This window comes from Petromyzon marinus, chromosome 54, assembly GCF_048934315.1.
Source record: "Petromyzon marinus isolate PM22_M1 ecotype Great Lakes invasive population chromosome 54, UKy_Petmar_22M1.pri1.0, whole genome shotgun sequence".
NCBI classification, from domain to species: domain Eukaryota; kingdom Metazoa; phylum Chordata; class Hyperoartia; order Petromyzontiformes; family Petromyzontidae; genus Petromyzon; species Petromyzon marinus.
The window spans coordinates 1883093-1902187 of record NC_133720.1 but is presented as its reverse complement, the minus strand read 5'-3'; the positions used below and the strand labels follow the sequence as shown (position 1 = coordinate 1902187).

The following is a 19095-nucleotide window of genomic DNA, read 5'->3' as shown; positions in this document are numbered from 1 at the left end:
TGCGCGTCTTCATTTCCGCTAAAAAAGCATTGGCAGTATGGTGAATTTGCCAATCAACTCCGGTCGTCTGCGATAGTTGACGGTGAATATGCGGATGTGTAAGTGTTGTAGGGAGCTCCCGAGAGCCCCTCTGGTGGACGGTATTTTGGCCCACTTCCACGCTGTTTCGTGACAAACGTAGGAGTACCCACGCTTTACCCCACCACACACGAAATGGCGATACTACAGGCGACATTTACGTGCGTTTTGCAAATTGCACGACTGACGAGACATTCTGCGGGAGTTCAGCGGTTGGATGTACAGGTGACATTTTATTTGATGTTTATTCGCGAGAGCTCGAGCGGCCGATGCGCCGCACAAATCCGGACGCGAGGCTTCGTCATCAATTTTCCCGACTGGCTTTGCGCGGCAGTCATTTGTTTGCGATGGTAACGTTTCGAAAGTTTGCGCGTACGTTGAGACCGTTCCGGCATTGCGTGGTGGCCAACGTTCCACGTCAACCCCGGCGCGGCTCGGTCGCCGGATTAGCGACGCACGCGGGAATAAGCTGCTTTATGAATGCAACAGCAAATATTGTTTATTGCGTTGGTAAATCTAGCGTTTTGGCAGTTGCGTAATTGGATGGCTGAGACAATTGCGTATAATGGGGTTTTTTGTCCTCTTTTTTCCCCTCCCTCCGCACTCTCCCTTTCAGCCAAAAGGAATAGTTGCCGGGAAAAGTATTTTGCGACGTTTCAGAGTGTGCCGGGCGGTCGGGATCGATCACAAGCCATCCCCGCTCTGTCTTTTTAATGGCTCACCTCAACCGCGCCACCGCCGCGTTTAAGCCTGGCCCGGTTTATCATGCAGCCGTGTTGCTCTGCACGCCCGTGTTGTTTACTGCCTGGTGCACGACACACACACACACTCGATCCGCTCCTGGCTTTTCAAGTTTTTTTTCAGGCTCACCTGTGCTTACTAATGTGTGTAAAAAAAAAAACATTTTCAGCAGGAATTTTTCCCACGATTTTATCCCGGATTTCGCTTTTTTCGGATCGGCGTGGCCCAACAACCGGGCTAGCTCACTTCAAAGTGCCCGTGAAAATACAGCACGTATCGGCACCCGGTTAATTTATTTCCATTCATTTCATTGTCCGTCGCTCCTTCCCTCGTGAATGTGACGAGCGTTTTGAATGTACGCTGCACGGCAGGTAAAGAGGCTTTAGTCATTAGCTGCGTAAACATTTCATTGTAATCATAGATCGCCCTTTGTCAATCCACTGTTGAATTAAGGCCTTCAAATGCCATTACGGTCATGGGAGCTGTTTGACCATACTTCACCACTCCGGTCAACGTGGGTCGGTTCGGCTATCGTCGTATCTGCAATCTAGCCAGCCCAACGGGACGGCTCAGGAGGTGCCAGATTGTTAGCCCACTGCTGAGGGTGAAGTGAGATGCGGACGTCGCACATCAAATAATTTTCGTCCAACAAAACAAAAATCTTATTAACCCCACCGATTCCAGATTCGGGTGTCTCGTGAGGCCCAGCACATCGTAGTTTGGTTACAGCCAGCGTTAAAAACCACCCGTGCCGCTCCGCCTTCCGGCCTTCCGCGTTTCGGTCCCGGCTCGTGTGTGTGTGTGTGTGCCCAGCGGAAAATTGGGGTGCAGTAGCGGCCTCCGCGAGCCGTCCTCCTCCTCTGCCATCACCGTCGTGCCTCTCCTGTTGTCTCGCAGCCTCGCTGGACGGGGGCATGGGGCTGCTGCTGCCCATGGCGGAGAAGACGTACCGCCGGCTGCTCATGCTGCAGAACGCCCTCGTCACGCTCGTGCCCCACCTCGCCGGACTCAACCCCAAGGCCTTCCGGTACGGCGCCGCCCACCGTCGCCCAGGCCACCGAGCTACGTAGCTCTTTTTCAGAAGCGACCTGGCCATCACAAATGATAGCTCAACGAAGTGGCTTATCACGTGGTAATCAATAGCAGCCAATTACTCTGGACGCCTGATTCTAAATGTGGAGGGAAAAACCCGGAGAACCCGGAGAAAATTCTACGCGACCACGGAGAGTACATGCGAACTCCTAATACACAGGCGTCAGGGGTCGGGATCGAACCCACGACCTCCTGCATACCAGGCGAGGGAGTTAACATCTCCCCACCGTGGCTCATTTAATTTGTCTCGCACGGTCGCACCTAGAGGCTGTCATATATCACGGCTCCTCTTGCCTAATCGCATCGTTACGCTCCTGGTCTCGAAAATGTAACGCTGTAGGGGCGCTCCCCACAACAGCTCTCACAGTGGTTGTCAAGTGGCGCCCCAACTCGTTGGTTTGGCCACGGAGGGGGTTGGGGGCAAGGCACCCTTTGCCCCCCCCCACGCTCGTCACGCTGCTGGCACGCACGGCCCCTTCACCGCGTGCCGTGCCGGCGCCGGCCGCCCCTGCAGGATGCTGCACTCGGACCGGCGGACGCTGCAGAACACTGTGCGCAACGTCCTGGACGGGGAGCTCCTCTTCAAGTACCTGCACCTGAGCACGATGGAGCGCAGCGAACTGGCCAAGAAGATCGGCACCACCCCCGACACGGTGAGGCCCGCCTCGTCTCTGCGGCGGACACGGCCCCCCAGCCCCCCGCCCCCACGTCTCCCTCCCCCCGCGTCTCCAGGGTGAACGTTAATTAGGGGGACGTAACGATTCATTGATTGAAATTGACGAACATGCTCACAATACCGTGCATTGAATCATGCATGTGATTCATTTATTATAATTTTTTGTTGCTTCGTGTTTCAACTGAATTATGCCTTTGTTGGGGTGTGTAGGGGCAGGGGGGAGGGGGTGCAGTGGATCGCACACTACGCTATGAACTCATATACCTGAGTTCAATTCCCTGCCATAACCAACATGAATGGGCGAGTGATAATTGAAATTATCATACCTTCTCGTTCTTCATCGAGGTATCCTGACTAAGTTTGGTTAAACAAAACCAAAAAAACTCTGACCAACACAGGACTTCATCTAGCAGGGGAATGACAAAAAGGCTATACAGTAAAACCTTGGATTGCGAGCATAATTTGTTCCGGAAACATGTTTGTCATCCAAAGCACTCGTATATCAAAGCACTTGTATATCAGTTGTGATCACGTGACGCTCGGCAGACAAAGCGTGTACGTACACTGCTCGTATTGCAAGAACTCGCTCGTTTATCAAATTAATATTTAAAAAATTTCCTCATCTTGCAAAACACTCGCAGACCAAGTTACAACCCAAGGTTTTACTGTATATATTTTTGTATATTATATAGATTTAAACCACTATAGATTCTCCATGCGCCACAATATTCAGAAACTCTGTTGATGAGTCCCTTCTCGACGTGCGTTCGGGTTGGTACCGCGCGTTGTTCGGCACTATGTCCGACGTTTCGCGCCACGCGCCGAGAGCTTCTGCAAGGAACCGAATGGGCATTGTGCCGATGGACACGCGGTACAATCCGAACAGCACGACGAAGAGCCATGCAGCAGCACAGCCACGAAAATGTAACGCAGCAGGTTATGAATCGATGCGTGACCTTTATTGAAATTCATGAAATTGTGTCAGGAATGACTCATTACAAGGCTAACGTTAATGGCCTTGCGGGGATGATAGTAACGGCCAGGTCAAAGTGTCTTCATGCACAAATAAACTTTTTCAATTCCATTTCTTATCAAAACCGGATAAGAGCCCATTGAGTAAAATTAAATACAACATTCGGTCAACTGTCGATTGTCTGTGGTTATCTGGGTGCAGATTAACCATACTTGCAGAAAAAAAAACACATTTGCCCAGTATATTGCTGTCATGCGCAAAAAATAGAACCCAAGGTCATTGTCGGTAAATCATAAATACATTTACGTGTGATTAGCATAATTTATGTTTTGGTCTCATCTGGGCCACCCTACACCCCCTCCCTCTACTAATTACCCCGGATTTTTGAGAACTGACAGTAACAGAAAAGTGTTATTTTTCACTAAATAAAAATACAGAATTAACCGTCATAATTAGCAGGCATCGTAACTGCAAACAGCTGCAAGTTCAGCAAATTAAAGCGCACTTAAACGTCAAATTCGCTCGATTAAAATGTAGAGTTATACTAATTAAAACAGAACCGAGTAATAATAATTATAGGAGTACACCGAGTAGAGGAACAGCATGGTCTACAGTGCAACGCATAATGTGACATTGAGCCTTTAGCTGCACTAAGAATCAGAATGAAGTAACGTATTATTTTACGGTTGGGGCAAGTGCTGTTAATGAGTAAGTCCCTATGAAGGCCGGCACGACACGAGGAGGCGGGTGGCCGGCACCACGCCAGGCCGCCTTTGTCTCCCCAGTGGCGGTGCTTACACACCTTCCAATGTAATCATTTGAGGCTGAGTCGATCTAGGGTAGGTTCGGGACCGATTCAAATAATCGTCATTGGTATTGGTGGCCGTGAACGTGAATCGAACTCGGGTGGCCGGGTCCCACTGCGCAGCGTGCTAACTAACCGCTACACTACCAACCCCCCCCACAGCTACTCACCCGCACTCGAAACAATCACACCCACTCACGCCACCCGCCCCACTCCCTAACGATGGTTTTCTTCATATGGACCTGGCTGAATACTTAGGTGGTGGAGGGGGGGGGGGGTGTACTGTACACATCCGAACAAGATAAACATTTCATCTGTGCGGCTTCTCGGCCGGGTACAGGGCAGTGAGCCGATGTGCCGCAAGTGTCACAGATTGCACTTTGGACTGCACCGTTTCCTCCAACGGTCGCATCGGTGCCGCCGTAACGAAGCGCCGAATGTGCGCAAAGAAGACCGACGGAGCTCACGGCAGCTCCGCGCATTGGAGGCCTCGCTGACTCGCGCAGCGTTTGTTTTAACGCCCCTACGTCCTCGCCTCCTCTCGGGTTTGACGCGTGGCGGGATTTACGCGACGACGCTTAAGCGGTGCACGTCGCTGGTGTGGAGACGCCGAAAGATCTTCTCCTCCACCCCACACTCCCCCTACCCACTCCACCTTGCCGCCCGCCCCCACTACAGCCCCTAGCATTGCCTTGCTGTGGGCGGGTGACGTGTGTGGGTGTGATTGTGTGAGTGTGTGTGTTGAGGAGCGGTGGTGTCGCGGTTAGCGCGCTGCGCTACGAACCCAGCGACCCGAGTCCGATCCCCACTCACGGCCAACACCGGTGACGAATATCTGAACCGGTCCTGGGCCTCCCCTAGGTACGGTGTGTAAACGTCGCCATTGAGGACACAAAGGCGTCTGGGAGTGGTGTTGGCCACCCACCCCCTTCGTGTGCCGTGCCGGCCTTCATAGGTGCTCACTAACAGCACTTGCCCTAACAGTCTGTTACAGGCTATACGGGGGATCTTTGTCTGTGTGTGTGAATGTTGGTGATTGAATGTTGCGTGTTATGTGTGCGTGTGGGATTTAGTGGGGAGCTCTAGTGTAGTGGTTGTCGGGCTGCACTGCAAACCCGGCAACCCGAGTTCCATTCCTGCTCAGGGCCAACATCGGTGACGAATATTTGTACCGGTCCTGGACCGCTTACCTAGATGAACTCGGACGTAAATTAGGACCTGGTGCAGTGTGTAAAGATCAGCCACCGGGGAGACAAAGGCGGCTGAGTGTGGTGCTCACGACCCATCCTCTCGTGTGCAATGCATGCCTTAATAGGTGCTCGCTAACAGCACTTTCCCCAACAGTGTTAAAAGGCCATATAGGGGATCTTTGTCATTGTTGTGTGGGATTGAGAATGTGCATGTGGTGCAACTGAGTGTGAGCATTTGTGTGGATGCCTGTATTTGAGTGCGTGACTGTGTGTGCATGTGTGCATGTGTTTGAGTGCGTGTTTTTGAGTGCGTGTGTTTGAGTGCATGTGTTTAAGTGCGTGTATGCGAGTGCGTGTGTGCATGTCTGCGTGTGTTTGAGTGCGTGTGTGCATGTCTGCGTGTGTTTGAGTGCGTGTGTTTGAGTGCATGTGTTTAAGTGCGTGTATGCGAGTGCGTGTGTGCATGTCTGCGTGTGTTTGAGTGCGTGTGTGCATGTCTGCGTGTGTTTGAGTGCGTGTGTTTGAGTGCGTGTGTTTGAGTGCGTGTGTTTGAGTGCATGTGTTTAAGTGCGTGTATGCGAGTGCGTGTGTGCATGTCTGCGTGTGTTTGAGTGCGTGTATGTCTGCGTGTGTTTGAGTGCGTGTGTTTGAGTGCGTGTGTTTGAGTGCATGTGTTTAAGTGCGTGTATGCGAGTGCGTGTGTGCATGTCTGCGTGTGTTTGAGTGCGTGTGTGCATGTCTGCGTGTGTTTGAGTGCGTGTGTTTGAGTGCGTGTGTTTGAGTGCGTGTGTTTGAGTGCATGTGTTTAAGTGCGTGTATGCGAGTGCGTGTGTGCATGTCTGCGTGTGTTTGAGTGCGTGTGTGCATGTCTGCGTGTGTTTGAGTGCGTGTGTGCATGTCTGCGTGTGTTTGAGTGCGTGTGTTTGAGTGCGTGTGTTTGAGTGCATGTGTTTAAGTACGTGTATGCGAGTGCGTGTGTGCATGTCTGCGTGTGTGCATGTCTGCGTGTGTTTGAGTGCGTGTGTGCATGTCTGCGTGTGTTTGAGTGCGTGTGTGCTTGTCTGCGTGTGTTTGAGTGCGTGTGTTTGAGTGCGTGTGTGCATGTCTACGTGTGTTTGAGTGCGTGTGTGCACGGCCGTCTGCAAGGGAGCGACGCCGCGGTGGCTGCCGCTACCCAAGCAACCGAAGCGCAATTCCTCCCGGTACCAATTACCATCAGCGCCAAATTGGTGTCTGTGCCCAAAGCGGGCCTTCCCCCTAGGTCAATTCGGCCTATCAATTGAACACCAGGTGCAGGTATTTCAACAACACCGGCACTGGGGAGACAAAGGCAGCCGAGCGTGTGAAGTCCTGGCTCCACGCCCCCTCTACCCCCCCCCACCGCACATCGAGCCGTGACTGACCCTAATAGATGTCGGTTCAGGCGCTTGCCTCAACAGGCCAACCGGTGGGAGATCCATACCTCTGCCTGTGCGTGGGTGTGCGTGCGTGCATCCGTGCACCTGTGCGTGCGTGGGTGTGCGCTTGGAGGCTTCACCGCCTGGGAATTTAACGCACGCTCGCGAGCCGGTGACAGACACAATTGCACAAAGTTGGCAAATTGCCCTGGCTACGTTATCGATCGGCCAGGCCCCTGGTTCGGGTTTTTTTCCCCTCCTGCAGTCCGATTCATTTTCCCCGACGCGGATAACGGCGAAAACCCTCGCAACCCGCGTCTGCCTCCTTTCCCCGTCTGCTCTTTTAATTACGAGTCAATTATTTATTGCAGCCCAATTAAACCGCGCGTTAAACCGACGCGCACTTGTACGCGAACCTTCTTAATTACACATTAAAGTTTATGTAATCAGGAGAGGCTGTTTATTTTTCTGCTTTACACTTTTCACGTGGAAACGCGTAAAGTTTTATCGCCGAATACCTCTCGGCCATTAGAACACCTGGCCACGTCGATTATTGCGTCCCCCCAGGAAGCGTTCTTAAATTACGCGCTTAAACTCTTACATAAACAGCTTCCATTAATTTTCTCAGCCCCATCTCTGCGAAGGAGGGGGGGGGGGGGTTGATGGGAAATACATCTTTTTATTAAGATTAACCCTTCCGCCTTCAGAAGTGTCGACCGCTGCACTCTCGCGCCGCGCGGTGAACGCACCGGCGATCCTTTCCGCGGATTCATTTGCTTATTTAATTAACCGCCATCCCCGGATGTGTCCGCGCCCGCCTTTCGCACACGCAAAGGGTCACGCCGCGTCCGCACAGGAAAAACAAGTGTCGCGTTGGCCTCGGCGCAGTCAAATCGCCCCCACCCACCCACCCACCAATACACCACGCAGCGTCCTAGGCGAAATGGTTAATGTCGTTACAAACCGCATTTTTGCGGTGCTCAATGAGTCCCAGAAGACTCGTCCAAAAGACACATTTCGTCAAAGCCCAATTCCCGCAGCAGAGCAGCGGAGGTGTTTGCTGAAGTGACCTTGCGAGCAGCATAAGCACACCGTGCACACGCACGCAAACACACACGCTCGAGCGCACACACACATACGCGCGCACACATACACGCACACACATACGCGCACACACATACGCGCACACACACATACACGCGCACACATACGCGCACACATACGCGCACACATACGCGCACACACATACGCGCACACATACGCGCACACACATACGCGCGCACACATACGCGCACGCGCGCTGCAGCAGTCCCATCGCCTGCGTTCGTACCGCCGGCGTTCATTGATTTTGTTATTTTATTTATTTCCCGTGAAACGAATCGCGCAAACTGCCGCGCTGCACACTCCACGTAAAGGCCCCCCAGTTAGGCGCTTTTATGGCTCTCACAAATGAATTCAGCCGAAACCTGCGCTCTGACGAACTTCTGAATATGTGGGGGGGGAGAAGCCATCGAAGCCATCGAAGCCATCATCCATTCGTGTTCGATGTGGAACGCACTCCTCCGTGTTGCGTGGGTGGGGTGGGGGGGAGGTCAGCGTGGCAATTGTCCCCGCACGCCTGGTGACTTTGCGAGAGAGACGGAAGACACCGTGAGGACGAGAGGTTGTGACCCCCTCTCCCCCGCCGATCGTCGCGCAAGTCGAGCCAAACAAATATTCTGAATGCGTCCTCCCGTAATTCCCCCCAACCCACCCACCCACCCCCCCACCCCCCGAACGATAATTCAGTGCGTCTCGACATAATTGACAAACGAATTTGCGCCTGATTAACATACGAATTGATGCTCTCTTTCCACACGCACGTGGGCCCATTTGCATACGAAATGCGGCGATTGACCGTCATGCAGGCCGTGCTGAGTAAGGGGGGGGGCACAGTGCGGTCTCTGAGCAGAACACTCTGACAACTCTGCAGCCACCCCCTTCCATTGAAGGGAGGGGGTCAGGGCAGGGTTCAGGGTTAAGAGCACAGCGGCAATTACAGGTTTCCCTCGCTCTGCGCGGCTCGCCTATTTCTACCCAGAAATTCTCTATACCGCGTGGTTGAAATGCACTCTACATGTGGCTATGCGGTCGGACGTGGGACAACGTTGTGTACTGTGTGTATACTGCGTGTGTACTGTGTCTACTGCATGTACTGTGTGTGTACCGTGGGTGCACTGTGTGTTCCGTCTGTACTGTGTGTGTGTGTGTGTGCTGCGTGTAGTGTGTGTGTGCTGCGTGTAGTGTGTGTGTGCTGCGTGTAGTGTGTGTGTGCTGCGTGTAGTGTGTGTGTAATGCGTGTAGTGTGTGTGTAATGCGTGTAGTGTGTGTGTGCTGCGTGTAGTGTGTGTGTGCTGCGTGTAGTGTGTGTGTAATGCGTGTAGTGTGTGTGTGCTGCGTGTAGTGTGTGTGTGCTGCGTGTAGTGTGTGTGTGCTGCGTGTAGTGTGTGTGTGCTGCGTGTAGTGTGTGTGTGCTGCGTGTAGTGTGTGTGTGTGCTGCGTGTAGTGTGTGTGTGCTGCGTGTAGTGTGTGTGTAATGCGTGCGCTGTTCGACATGCAGCTGTCTCCTCGCGCGGTGCATTGTGGGTCGGGTGAACGTGCAGTCCACTCCACGCGATTTCGCTTTGCGCCCATCTGCTACTAATACACTACTACGAACGCACGGAGCGAGGGGCACCTCGATTCGCATTGGTCACCGGATCCAAGATGTGACCGTCATCGGAACAGTTGCTCACTAATGTCACGACCAGGCGCGGGTGCACAATAAACACAGAGCCACCTCGCAGGTTTCCCCACGGTGGAGCCGCTGCGTCCGTCTCCCGTGCGGCGTTGGGGTCGTTCCGCGTGTCGGTTGGCGCGACGACGTCCCAACGTTTCAGCTCCACGTGCCCCGGGGCAGCCTCTCCAGAAACACGCACGGCACGCTCGGGACGACACCACCTTGCGTTACCAGTCCCATGGAGCGCGTGCTCAGTCGAGCGTCGACTCGATGGCTTATTCAGCAACACTGCTAATTGCACGATGGTCTAAATAATAACGTAATAGTTTACATCCCTCTGCCCCCCTACCCCTCCCCCCCACCCCTCCCTCACCACTCCCCGCCAACCCGACAGCCCATAGCTTTGCCTTGCTGCTGGGGAGTGGGTGGGTGGCGTGTGTGATCGTGTGATGCCGAGTGGGATTTAGTGGGGAGCGGTAGTGTAGCGGTTGTCGCACTGCACTACGAAACCGGCAAACCCCCTTACAATCCACTGCTGGACGAAGGCTCCCCACTCCCGCCTGCCCCCCCCCCCCCCACTTGCCTTGTGAGTAGTGCGGGTTTATTTGACCATGCTTCACCACATTGGTCAGTGCGGTTTGGTGGAGAGTGGGGGGCTGGGTGATGGTTCACCTAGGACCGAGTTTAGTTGTCAGTGGCCACTGACGTTAACTGTAGCCGGGGAGTGAACCTCAAAGGCGCGAAGTTCGTGGTGCAGTGCGCGTGATCTATCGAAACCGCAGTTCCGCCTCTTGGGAGCTTCCTTGGTCAAACAAAAACATTCTATTGACTTTTAGAAGCTGTCTGGTGATGTCACCAGAGTGTGCCACCAAAAAAAAATGTCTCGTGAACGAAGCTTCCCTTATTCGAGTTCGACAGCCTGAGGCACACGGCTTCGGACGCCGAAGGTAAAAAGGTCAAGGTGCTTCCCTGCAATTGTTTGCTCTTACCATACTTCACCGCGCTGGACAGTGGCGGGTTGATGGAGGGGGGACCTGTTCAGTTTACCGCTGATGGCATCTGGTGAGCCACGGCCTAGGAATTGGACCAAGGTCACCGGGTCCCCGGTGCCCTCCACTTCTGCCACCCACCGCCCCTCCGCGTGGGGCGAACCTGTTCACGGCGAACGAGCGGCCCGTCGCTAGGTGCGGCGTTTCATTTCCAACAGTGCCCGTAAGGTAAAATGCATGAGCGATAATCACCGTAGTCGAAACCCTCGCATGCTGATGTCAATCGGTTTCCATTTCACAATCAGCAGGCGGTTCGAGTTAAGTTTCTTTCTTATTTTTTCCCCATTTGCACTCTCGGCATCGTCTCGCGGGAGGTGAAACTCGTCTCCATTTGGAACACTCGCGGGAAAGCAGAACATCGCCTGGCCTCGGAGAAACGGCCCCAGAAGATGCCGTTGCTGAACTACGTGCGAAGCCTTTTCCCCCCTCCCTGCTTTGTGTTAATTTATCGAACTGCGTCCGTCTTTCGCTTCGATAGGTCACACTACTCGGGGGCCAGTAATTCCCGCCTGCTCTAGCACAACGTGATGTTCAGACCAGTATTGTTCCTTCTTAAGAGCTGGAATTTAGCCGGATTAATAAAAATATCATAACACAGTTTAAGTGCGTGCTTCGTGGTGACCAGGCAGAGAACACCGATTAACTTGTTACGCTCGAGAACCCAGTTTGACCTTGAGCTGCTGCCTGCATTCTAACGCCACGATCTCTGCACCAGGGCTGCCTGCATCCTAACCCCACGATCTCTGCACCAGGGCTGCCTGCATTCTAACCCCACGATCTCTGCACCAGGGCTGCCTGCATCCTAACCCCACGATCTCTGCACCAGTGCTGCCTGCATCCTAACCCCACGATCTCTGCACCAGTGTTGCCTGCATCCTAACCCCACGATCTCTGCACCAGTGTTGCCTGCATCCTAACTCCACGATCTCTGCACCAGTGCTGCCTGCATTCTGACTCCACGATCTCTGCACCAGTGCTGCCTGCATTCTATCCCCACGATCTCTGCACCAGGGCTGCCTGCATCCTAACCCCACGATCTCTGCACCAGTGTTGCCTGCATCCTAACCCCACGATCTCTGCACCAGTGTTGCCTGCATCCTAACTCCACGATCTCTGCACCAGTGCTGCCTGAGAATGAAGGGAGGAAGATGTCGGTACATTAACAAGGTAGATAGAGTTGGAGGTAGGATTTAAGGGAGGGAAGGATGAAACCGGAGAGGGAGGTAGGCACATAGGCAGACAGGCGGGGGGGGGGGGGGGGGGGGGCTCCTTCTCCATTTGTGCCGAGGTCTTCTGATGGCCACCCTCCACCCGTCAGCCTCCAGGCACCCCCTGGCGCTAACCCCCCCCCTCCCTCGGACACAGTACCCATCCATGATCGCACGACTCCCTCGCTCTCGAACCCTTTCGGTGTTGGAACCAAACCGATCATCTGCTTGCGTGGGTTACACGAGCCCCTCCCCACTGACGTGTTCGATAAATCGCCTCCAAGCACCACCTTCTAGCCACGCATTCGGAGGCTCTCGGCCCAGCTGACGAAGGATGGACGTCAGCCCCTGGCTGCCAGGCCGACACACGTGCGGAGGGCGACTCTTCGAAAGGATTTTTTCCCCGCCTCCGGCCGGCGTTTCCCTTGCCGCACCACAAGAAGGGGGGCGCGGCTCTCGTCACCCTCATCAGTTCTCAAGCCCTCGTAATTCACCACCACCTCCGCCGCTTATCGCGAGCGCAGATGAATCGCTCCACTTTGTCCGATATTGATTCGTCTCGGCCTGATGTTGGTGGGGATTGTAGGGCGGGGGTGGGGGGGGTGGTGGTGGGCATCCGGTTACATTCCCGGGACCTGCTCGGAGCTCGGCGGGGTTCGGGAGGGGGGGGGGCTAAGAGGTTTTTGGGGCGGGTGACGTCGAGTTGGGAGCGCGTTTTCCCAGCTTGTTGTCTCGGTGTGCGGTTCGAACCCGGCGGCCGCCCTGGTTAATGCTGCGCCGCCTGCTTTCACAGCAGACGTCAAAGCAAAAATACGGCAACGTTATTCGAAGCGGATCTTTGCCGGCGTCACGATCTGCATTTGCCAAATGTGATAAAAATTTCTCGGGAAAAAATACTTACTTTGGAAGCAACATTGCAAGCTCCGACTGATGGTACGTTGCACTTCTTTCGCACCAAACATAGCCAACTGTGCTAAGCGGTGGTGTGACCAGCACCACACCCGGCTGCCTTTGTCTCCGCCGTGCTGACTAACACTCGCTCGCGGGCCCGGCGCTGCTTCATTCACCTTGTGCCTCACAGGGACAGCTGCATGCGTATCCACGTTCTATAATCGTTAAGTGATAACGATGAAACGCGGGGTTTACGAAACAAAGAAAGGATTAATGAATTGCCCAGTGATTCACCTGTGCGTGTTTACCACTCACGAACGCAGATTGGCTTTCAGTAATTCACACGTGTACACATACATACATACACCGGACTGTTGGAGCAAGTGCTGTTAGCGAGCACCTATGAAGGCCGACACGGCAAATGAACGAGGTGATGGTGGGTGACCAGCACCATCCTCAGTGCTGCTGTTTACCTTACTCCACCGGGTACATGTTTAAGGTTGAGCCAACTTAGGGGAGGCTCGGGACCGGTTCAGATATTTGTCACTGATGTTGGCCATGAGCAGGAATCGAACTCGGGAGTCGACAGGGTTCGTAGCGCAGTGCGCTAACTGCTACGCCACTACTCCCCACACACACCACAGACAACTACATACACCACACACGGCACGCACCCACCCTCACATGCTCACTAACTGCACAACACACACGGGACAAATCAAGTGTCTGAGATCTTCGTCTTTCCCTCCCCTGCTCCTCCCCCCCCCCCCCCACAGAAGAGGAGTGGGGGTGGCAGGGTGTGCGGTGGAGTGGTGGGAGCGAGTCGGAAGATAATTGATTAATTGACGGAATTGATTAAACGCGTATTTTATTTCTCAACAGATAATTGAAGACATTTTGGACATCGACCGCGTGACGGCTCACTTCTAACCTGTGGCCGCCGCGGCGCAAGCGGACGGGCGGGAGGGCGGCAGTGGCAGCGGAGGATGGAGGGGGGCGCCGTGGGAGGCATGGTAATGAGCGGCGCGGTGACCGCTGCTGAGCCAGCGGTTTCTTTCGCCTCCCGCCGAGCCGCGCCTGGACACGCATCGCGCCTGGACACGCATCGCGCCCGACGACTTAACGGCGGGCGCGCGGACGCGGCAAAAGGGGCCTGGTGGGGGGGACGCTCGACTCCGGCCTCCTCGGACACGACGCGGCGTTTCATCCCGATTACGCCAACTGGACTCGGCACCAGAAACTAGCATCTGTCCGCGTGTTCGCGGTCGGCATCGCTCGTCGTCGTCATCGACATCGTTATCGGCAGCAGCAGCAGCAGCAGCGGGCGTGAGCAATGCGCTGCTGGATGAAGACCGCACCAAGTCGCCACCGTTGCCCTCCGCCCTCCCCACCCACGGTCGCGCAATCCAACTGACCAACCACAGCGCCCTGCGGCGCACGAGGCGATCCCGTCGTTCCGTCTCCGTGGTGGGATGTGCTCCATCTCTCGGGACGAGTTCTCTCTCCGTTGGGGGCGTACGCAATGGCTGTTGCGCTGTTGCGGTGGCCGTCGCAACTGGGGGGAGGGGAGGTTCATCCGGATTGCGTTTTCACATCGACCTGCGCGAGAGCCCGACCGCGGTGTGTGGGTGTGTGGGTGTCGTAGCGACATGCCCACACCGCGGTCGACGCCGGGACTTCAGCCGGTGACTTCGCAAATCGGCTTACACGCAAGGTCGCCGCTCGTGAATTAAACAAAAAACAAAGGCAATTTAGCGTCATTTTTTTTTACAGCCGTTTTTAATGAATTCACAGCTTGTGTGTGTGTATATATAAGGGTGCGTTCGCAGTGGCTTAATCGAATCTCTAATTCCTAAGCAAAGTGGAACAGCTGCTGCCGCAGTTCCTGCAAACGGTGGTTGTTGATTTTTTTTTTGCTGAGAGCAAAATAAAAACCCTTCCTGCTAGACAAACGTGTCGTGGCAGGGGAGAGTCTGTGGCTTTGCCATTGAACAGGATCACTCTGAAGTGAATGATTTCAATTTAGTTTCTCGCTGTAAAAAGAATAGGTGAAGGCGCAGCCCTACAATAGCCTGCTGACGCCGTTGCTGGCGATTAAAGCCTCCGCTGGAGGGAGCTCGAGAGAGAGAGAGAGAGAGCCCTCTCTGTCGATCGCACTTTGGCCTACCACAAGCACACCGGGCAGACAACTCGGTAGAACGAGGTGGGAGTTTCCCCACTCTTTTCCCCCATCGCCTACCGATGACCTCGACTGGTGCACCAACTTACATGGCTGGGTGGACAGAGGTGGTGGGAAGCCTCGCCCCCCACCCCCCGTTTCGACTATCGCGCGCCACGCTGGTCAAACGTGCAGACCTCTTCCACCGCAAGCCCCCCCCCCCCCTCCCCCCCGTGCCACCAGCAGTGGCACCTGCGGCAGCTCTATCCCACTGCTGGTCAACGTATTTGAGTAGCGCGTTGGCGCCAAGTGCCATGCGTGCGTCGTGTACATACGGATGTCGTGTGGCTCTTTTTGTGTATCGATAAAAAAAAACGGGTTGCCGTTTTCCGTCCCACCGCAGGGACCCCTGCGAGTCGCCGAGCTCGTGGTCTCCTCTGTTCGATGTCCCACAGCGAGCGAGCTGGGCGCAGCGCGTCCAGTTCCGCTCTGGCCAGGCGCACTGAATTCAATTGCGGGGAAATCCAAAACAAAGATTTAGAGACGTCGCCGGCGACTTGTGTCGTTTCTCTTTCTCTGTCTTTGAATGAATTCATTTTTCTCGCGCGCTGGGGGTTGGGGGTGGGTGGGGGGGAATTCGCTTGCCATCTGTGTTTTGAACGCACGGCTGTTTCCAGCTCTGCGATGAATCGCTGGAAGCAAAAGGGGGGTCCGAACAAAAGTGTAACCGCGAGAGCCATGATTGTTTTAGGGGGGGCAGCGTCAATATAAATGGCGGGCGCCGATACGTAGGCGGTCATTTGTGTTGCTTGTGAATGTTATATTCGCGAAAAAAATTTCTTGTGATTTTGATACCTTGTTTGTACGGCGGCCGTTCGGTGCTGAATGGATTAAAACTGTGTGGCTGAAACTTGCACCGATCTTTCCGTTCTTGTGCAGCTGGATTTATAAACATTTACAGATGTTTCTATCGAGATGAGTGAAGCCATCTCAGACCAGTCACCAGCCATTGTTTTTTTTTTCCATTGCTCGATGAAGGCCTCTCCATGTATTCAAGAGTATTTGGCTGCAAAATATTTCCACATGATCAGCCACTTCATTGGGTTATCGTTTGTGGACCAGGTCGCTTCTGAAAAAAAGCGACATCGCAGCTCAGTGGGGCTTACCCGGTAAAATAAAAAAAATAGTTCCGTTTTTTGTTGTTCATGCTGACACCATCTCTCACGGTCTCACAAAGCCATCTCACTCCTGCAGACGAGCTCATCACTTCACTCCGTGTCTATGATGGCTGTCCACTCATTCCTCATTCCGCTGGCATTCTTTCGCCAGTGTTGTCCATCGACCATCGCCCGGTCTAGCGACGTGTCGGTGCTGTCCTGCTGTCCTCAAGTCAATATCATTTCTCTGATTTGTTCCCCGCATCTGTCCTTCCCGTCGTCATTGTAATTCCGGGCGTGTAACCTCTCCACGCTTCTTCGCGCACGTTGTGGCACCCTTGACCAGTGCCGTGTGTTGAAGGCATTTTGTAAGCATGCGTCATTCAGCAGTTGCCAACGCACTGGAATCTAATCTCCATTTATATTTACTGAGCGCCTTCACTCGAGGCGCTTGACGTAGCTTACAAAGCGGTGACCGCATGTAATGATGTCGATGGCAGGGGCGTGCTACAAGGATTGAGGAATGAGTGACCGCGATAGGGGGGTGTACTTGGGGATCACGAAAGGGCTGTAAGGGAGGGACGGGAAGGAGTGGAGGGGCGAGGAGAGGGAAGAGGAAGCGAATGGCCAAGAAAAAAGGTGAGCTTTTTAAACATAAGTTATCGGTGGGGCAGGCAGGCGATGCTAGTCTTGTGTTAGTAAACTAAACTAAGCATTTATTTTATTTTGCCAGGTAAGACCCCCGAAGCTATATAACAATTTTTCAGAAGCGACCTGGCCACACGATAGCCCAACGCGGTGGCTTATCATCATCATCTGGGAATGTATAGCCGCCAATTACTCTAAAACGCATGTTTCTAAACCGGAGGATCCCGAGAAAAATCGACGTGACCACGGGGAGAGCAAGAAAACTCCCAATATACAGCAGGCGTCAGGGTCGGGATCAAGGCCATGACCTCCTGTATACCGGGCGAGGTAGTTAACATCTCGCCACTGTGGCACCCGATGGTACTGAGATATTAGTCTTGACCACTGGCTGTCATCGCGGTGATTGGGAGATGAAATCAACTCCCGTGCTGGCGCTGGAAGGGTTGTTGCATCGCGAGACCATGCGAGATGCCGGCGGCGGCGGCTCCTTGGGAGGCCTTTCATCCAGCAGTGGAATGATCACGAATGACGACGATGACGTTCAACTTGTAACACGCTGCACGGTGTCACGCTCGCTCTCGATGAGAGAACACGATTCGGAGGCGCGAGGAAGAATTGCAGCGGGAAAGGCAGCAACCACGCAAGCGAGCCGAGTTCGATCCCCACTCAATGCCATCAACACCAGTGGCTGTTGTCTGAACGGTCTTAGACCGTGGTGCTGGCGACCCACCTCGTGTGCCATTCCGGCTTTCGCAGCTGCTCGTCAACAGCACTTGCCCCAACAGTCTGTTTAAGGCTATACGGGGGATCTTTGCGTCCTTAGTTCGATATTCCAGGCGACTGCTGAGATTCCTCTCGACCAGGGAGGAAGCAGGAGGAGGAGAGAGGAGAGAGACGCCGCGCGTGTGACTCCCCGCCTGGGTGGGATTGTTGTTGCCAGCGTGAAGCAACAGAGGGAGTCGCGATGCGCTTCTCGAGATGACTCACGCCGTGGACTCGGAACGCGTGCCAGTGGTGTGCGGTGGCTGGAGCGATGAGATTGGCTTCGTGTGCAGCAGGTGACGGCCTGTGAGGTGGGAGGGGGGGGTGCGGTGGGGGGGGGGGCGGGAGGAGGCCTTCATCCAGCAGTAGATTGATCATGGCTCATGATGATGTAACCGAAGAGTGCGTGGGAGTACTGCATATCCATTCACAATTCCGATCGCAAAGGCCACCGGACAGCTGCAGAAGAGAAGAGAAAAAAAAACCGAAACAGTAACGTGTATAATTAAGTAAACGCTTTATTATTAATTGATTACTTGATTAACGTGAAGTGGAGCGTTCAGGAATAATGAACAGACGGGCTCCAATGGTAACCGTGGGAGGTGCCGCGTGCTCGGCGATCATTCGTCAGCGTGATGTACAATGCGGCCAGGCGACGTATTTGTTCACGGGCACGCACAGACAAAGGTCCACCGTGTAGCCCGCACGGGCTGTTGGGGGCAAGTGCTGTTAGCGAACGCGCAACGTTCGAGGGACCGACACGGGAGTGGCCAGCGATCGCGCCGGGGCCGCCTTTGCCTCTCCCGGGTGGCCGATGATGCGCGCGCACACCAAAGCAGACGCTCATTCAAAGGTTGACCTCGGGGAGGTGTCCGGGCACCGCTGCAGATATTCGCCACTGATGTTGGCCGTGAGCGAGAATTAATCGAGCTCGGGAACCCGTGCCGGGTTCGTAGCGCAGTGCACTATGACCAAACCGCTGCGCCACCGCTCCCCAGCGACACACGGCGACGCAGATCGCCCCCGTAGAGCCTCAACAGACTGGGTGGTGGTGGTGGCCACCACCACGCCCCATCGTCTCTGCCTCCCCGGTGGCGATGTTTCCACGCCGCACCAGGTACTAGGGGAAGGTCCAAGACAGTTCAGACAATCGTCACTTGGTGCTGACGGCCGCGAGCGTTCGGCGGAGGGCGCTGACCGCTCCACTGACCACGACGCAGACGTCACGCACAGCCAGCGTGAACTCGGCGCAACTGACTGCACCGGGAGTTCGGCCAGGACAGCCGTAAGTCACCAGAGTCCGTTTATTTAGAAGCCATCGTAATCCCACCACGTTTGTCATCAACGCTGCGTCGTTATAATAATCAGTTTAACACAAATCTGGCTGTCGCCTGATGAAGCTGGTTGTAATTACCGTCGAAACGTCGTGCTCGGATTGTAAATTATGTGGATTTGCTCTCCAACACACTGGTTAGTGCTGTACTAGTATACTACACTATATACTAGTGCTGT

General features: G+C 54.4%; 1 protein-coding gene across 2 annotated transcripts in view; it reads left to right on the top strand.

The window, feature by feature from the left end:
- The window catches only part of CPSF1 (cleavage and polyadenylation specific factor 1), a 63278-nt gene extending 47340 nt beyond the window's left edge, over window positions 1-15938 (top strand). For both annotated transcript variants that reach the window (XM_032974510.2, XM_032974509.2), the window contains 3 exons: window positions 1717-1846; window positions 2426-2564; window positions 13741-15938. In XM_032974510.2, coding sequence (XP_032830401.1) covers window positions 1717-1846; window positions 2426-2564; window positions 13741-13788 — 317 coding nt within the window. In that variant the 3' untranslated portion in view covers window positions 13789-15938. The remainder of the gene's footprint in view (window positions 1-1716; window positions 1847-2425; window positions 2565-13740) is intronic.
- Window positions 15939-19095: the final 3157 nt, after the last annotated feature.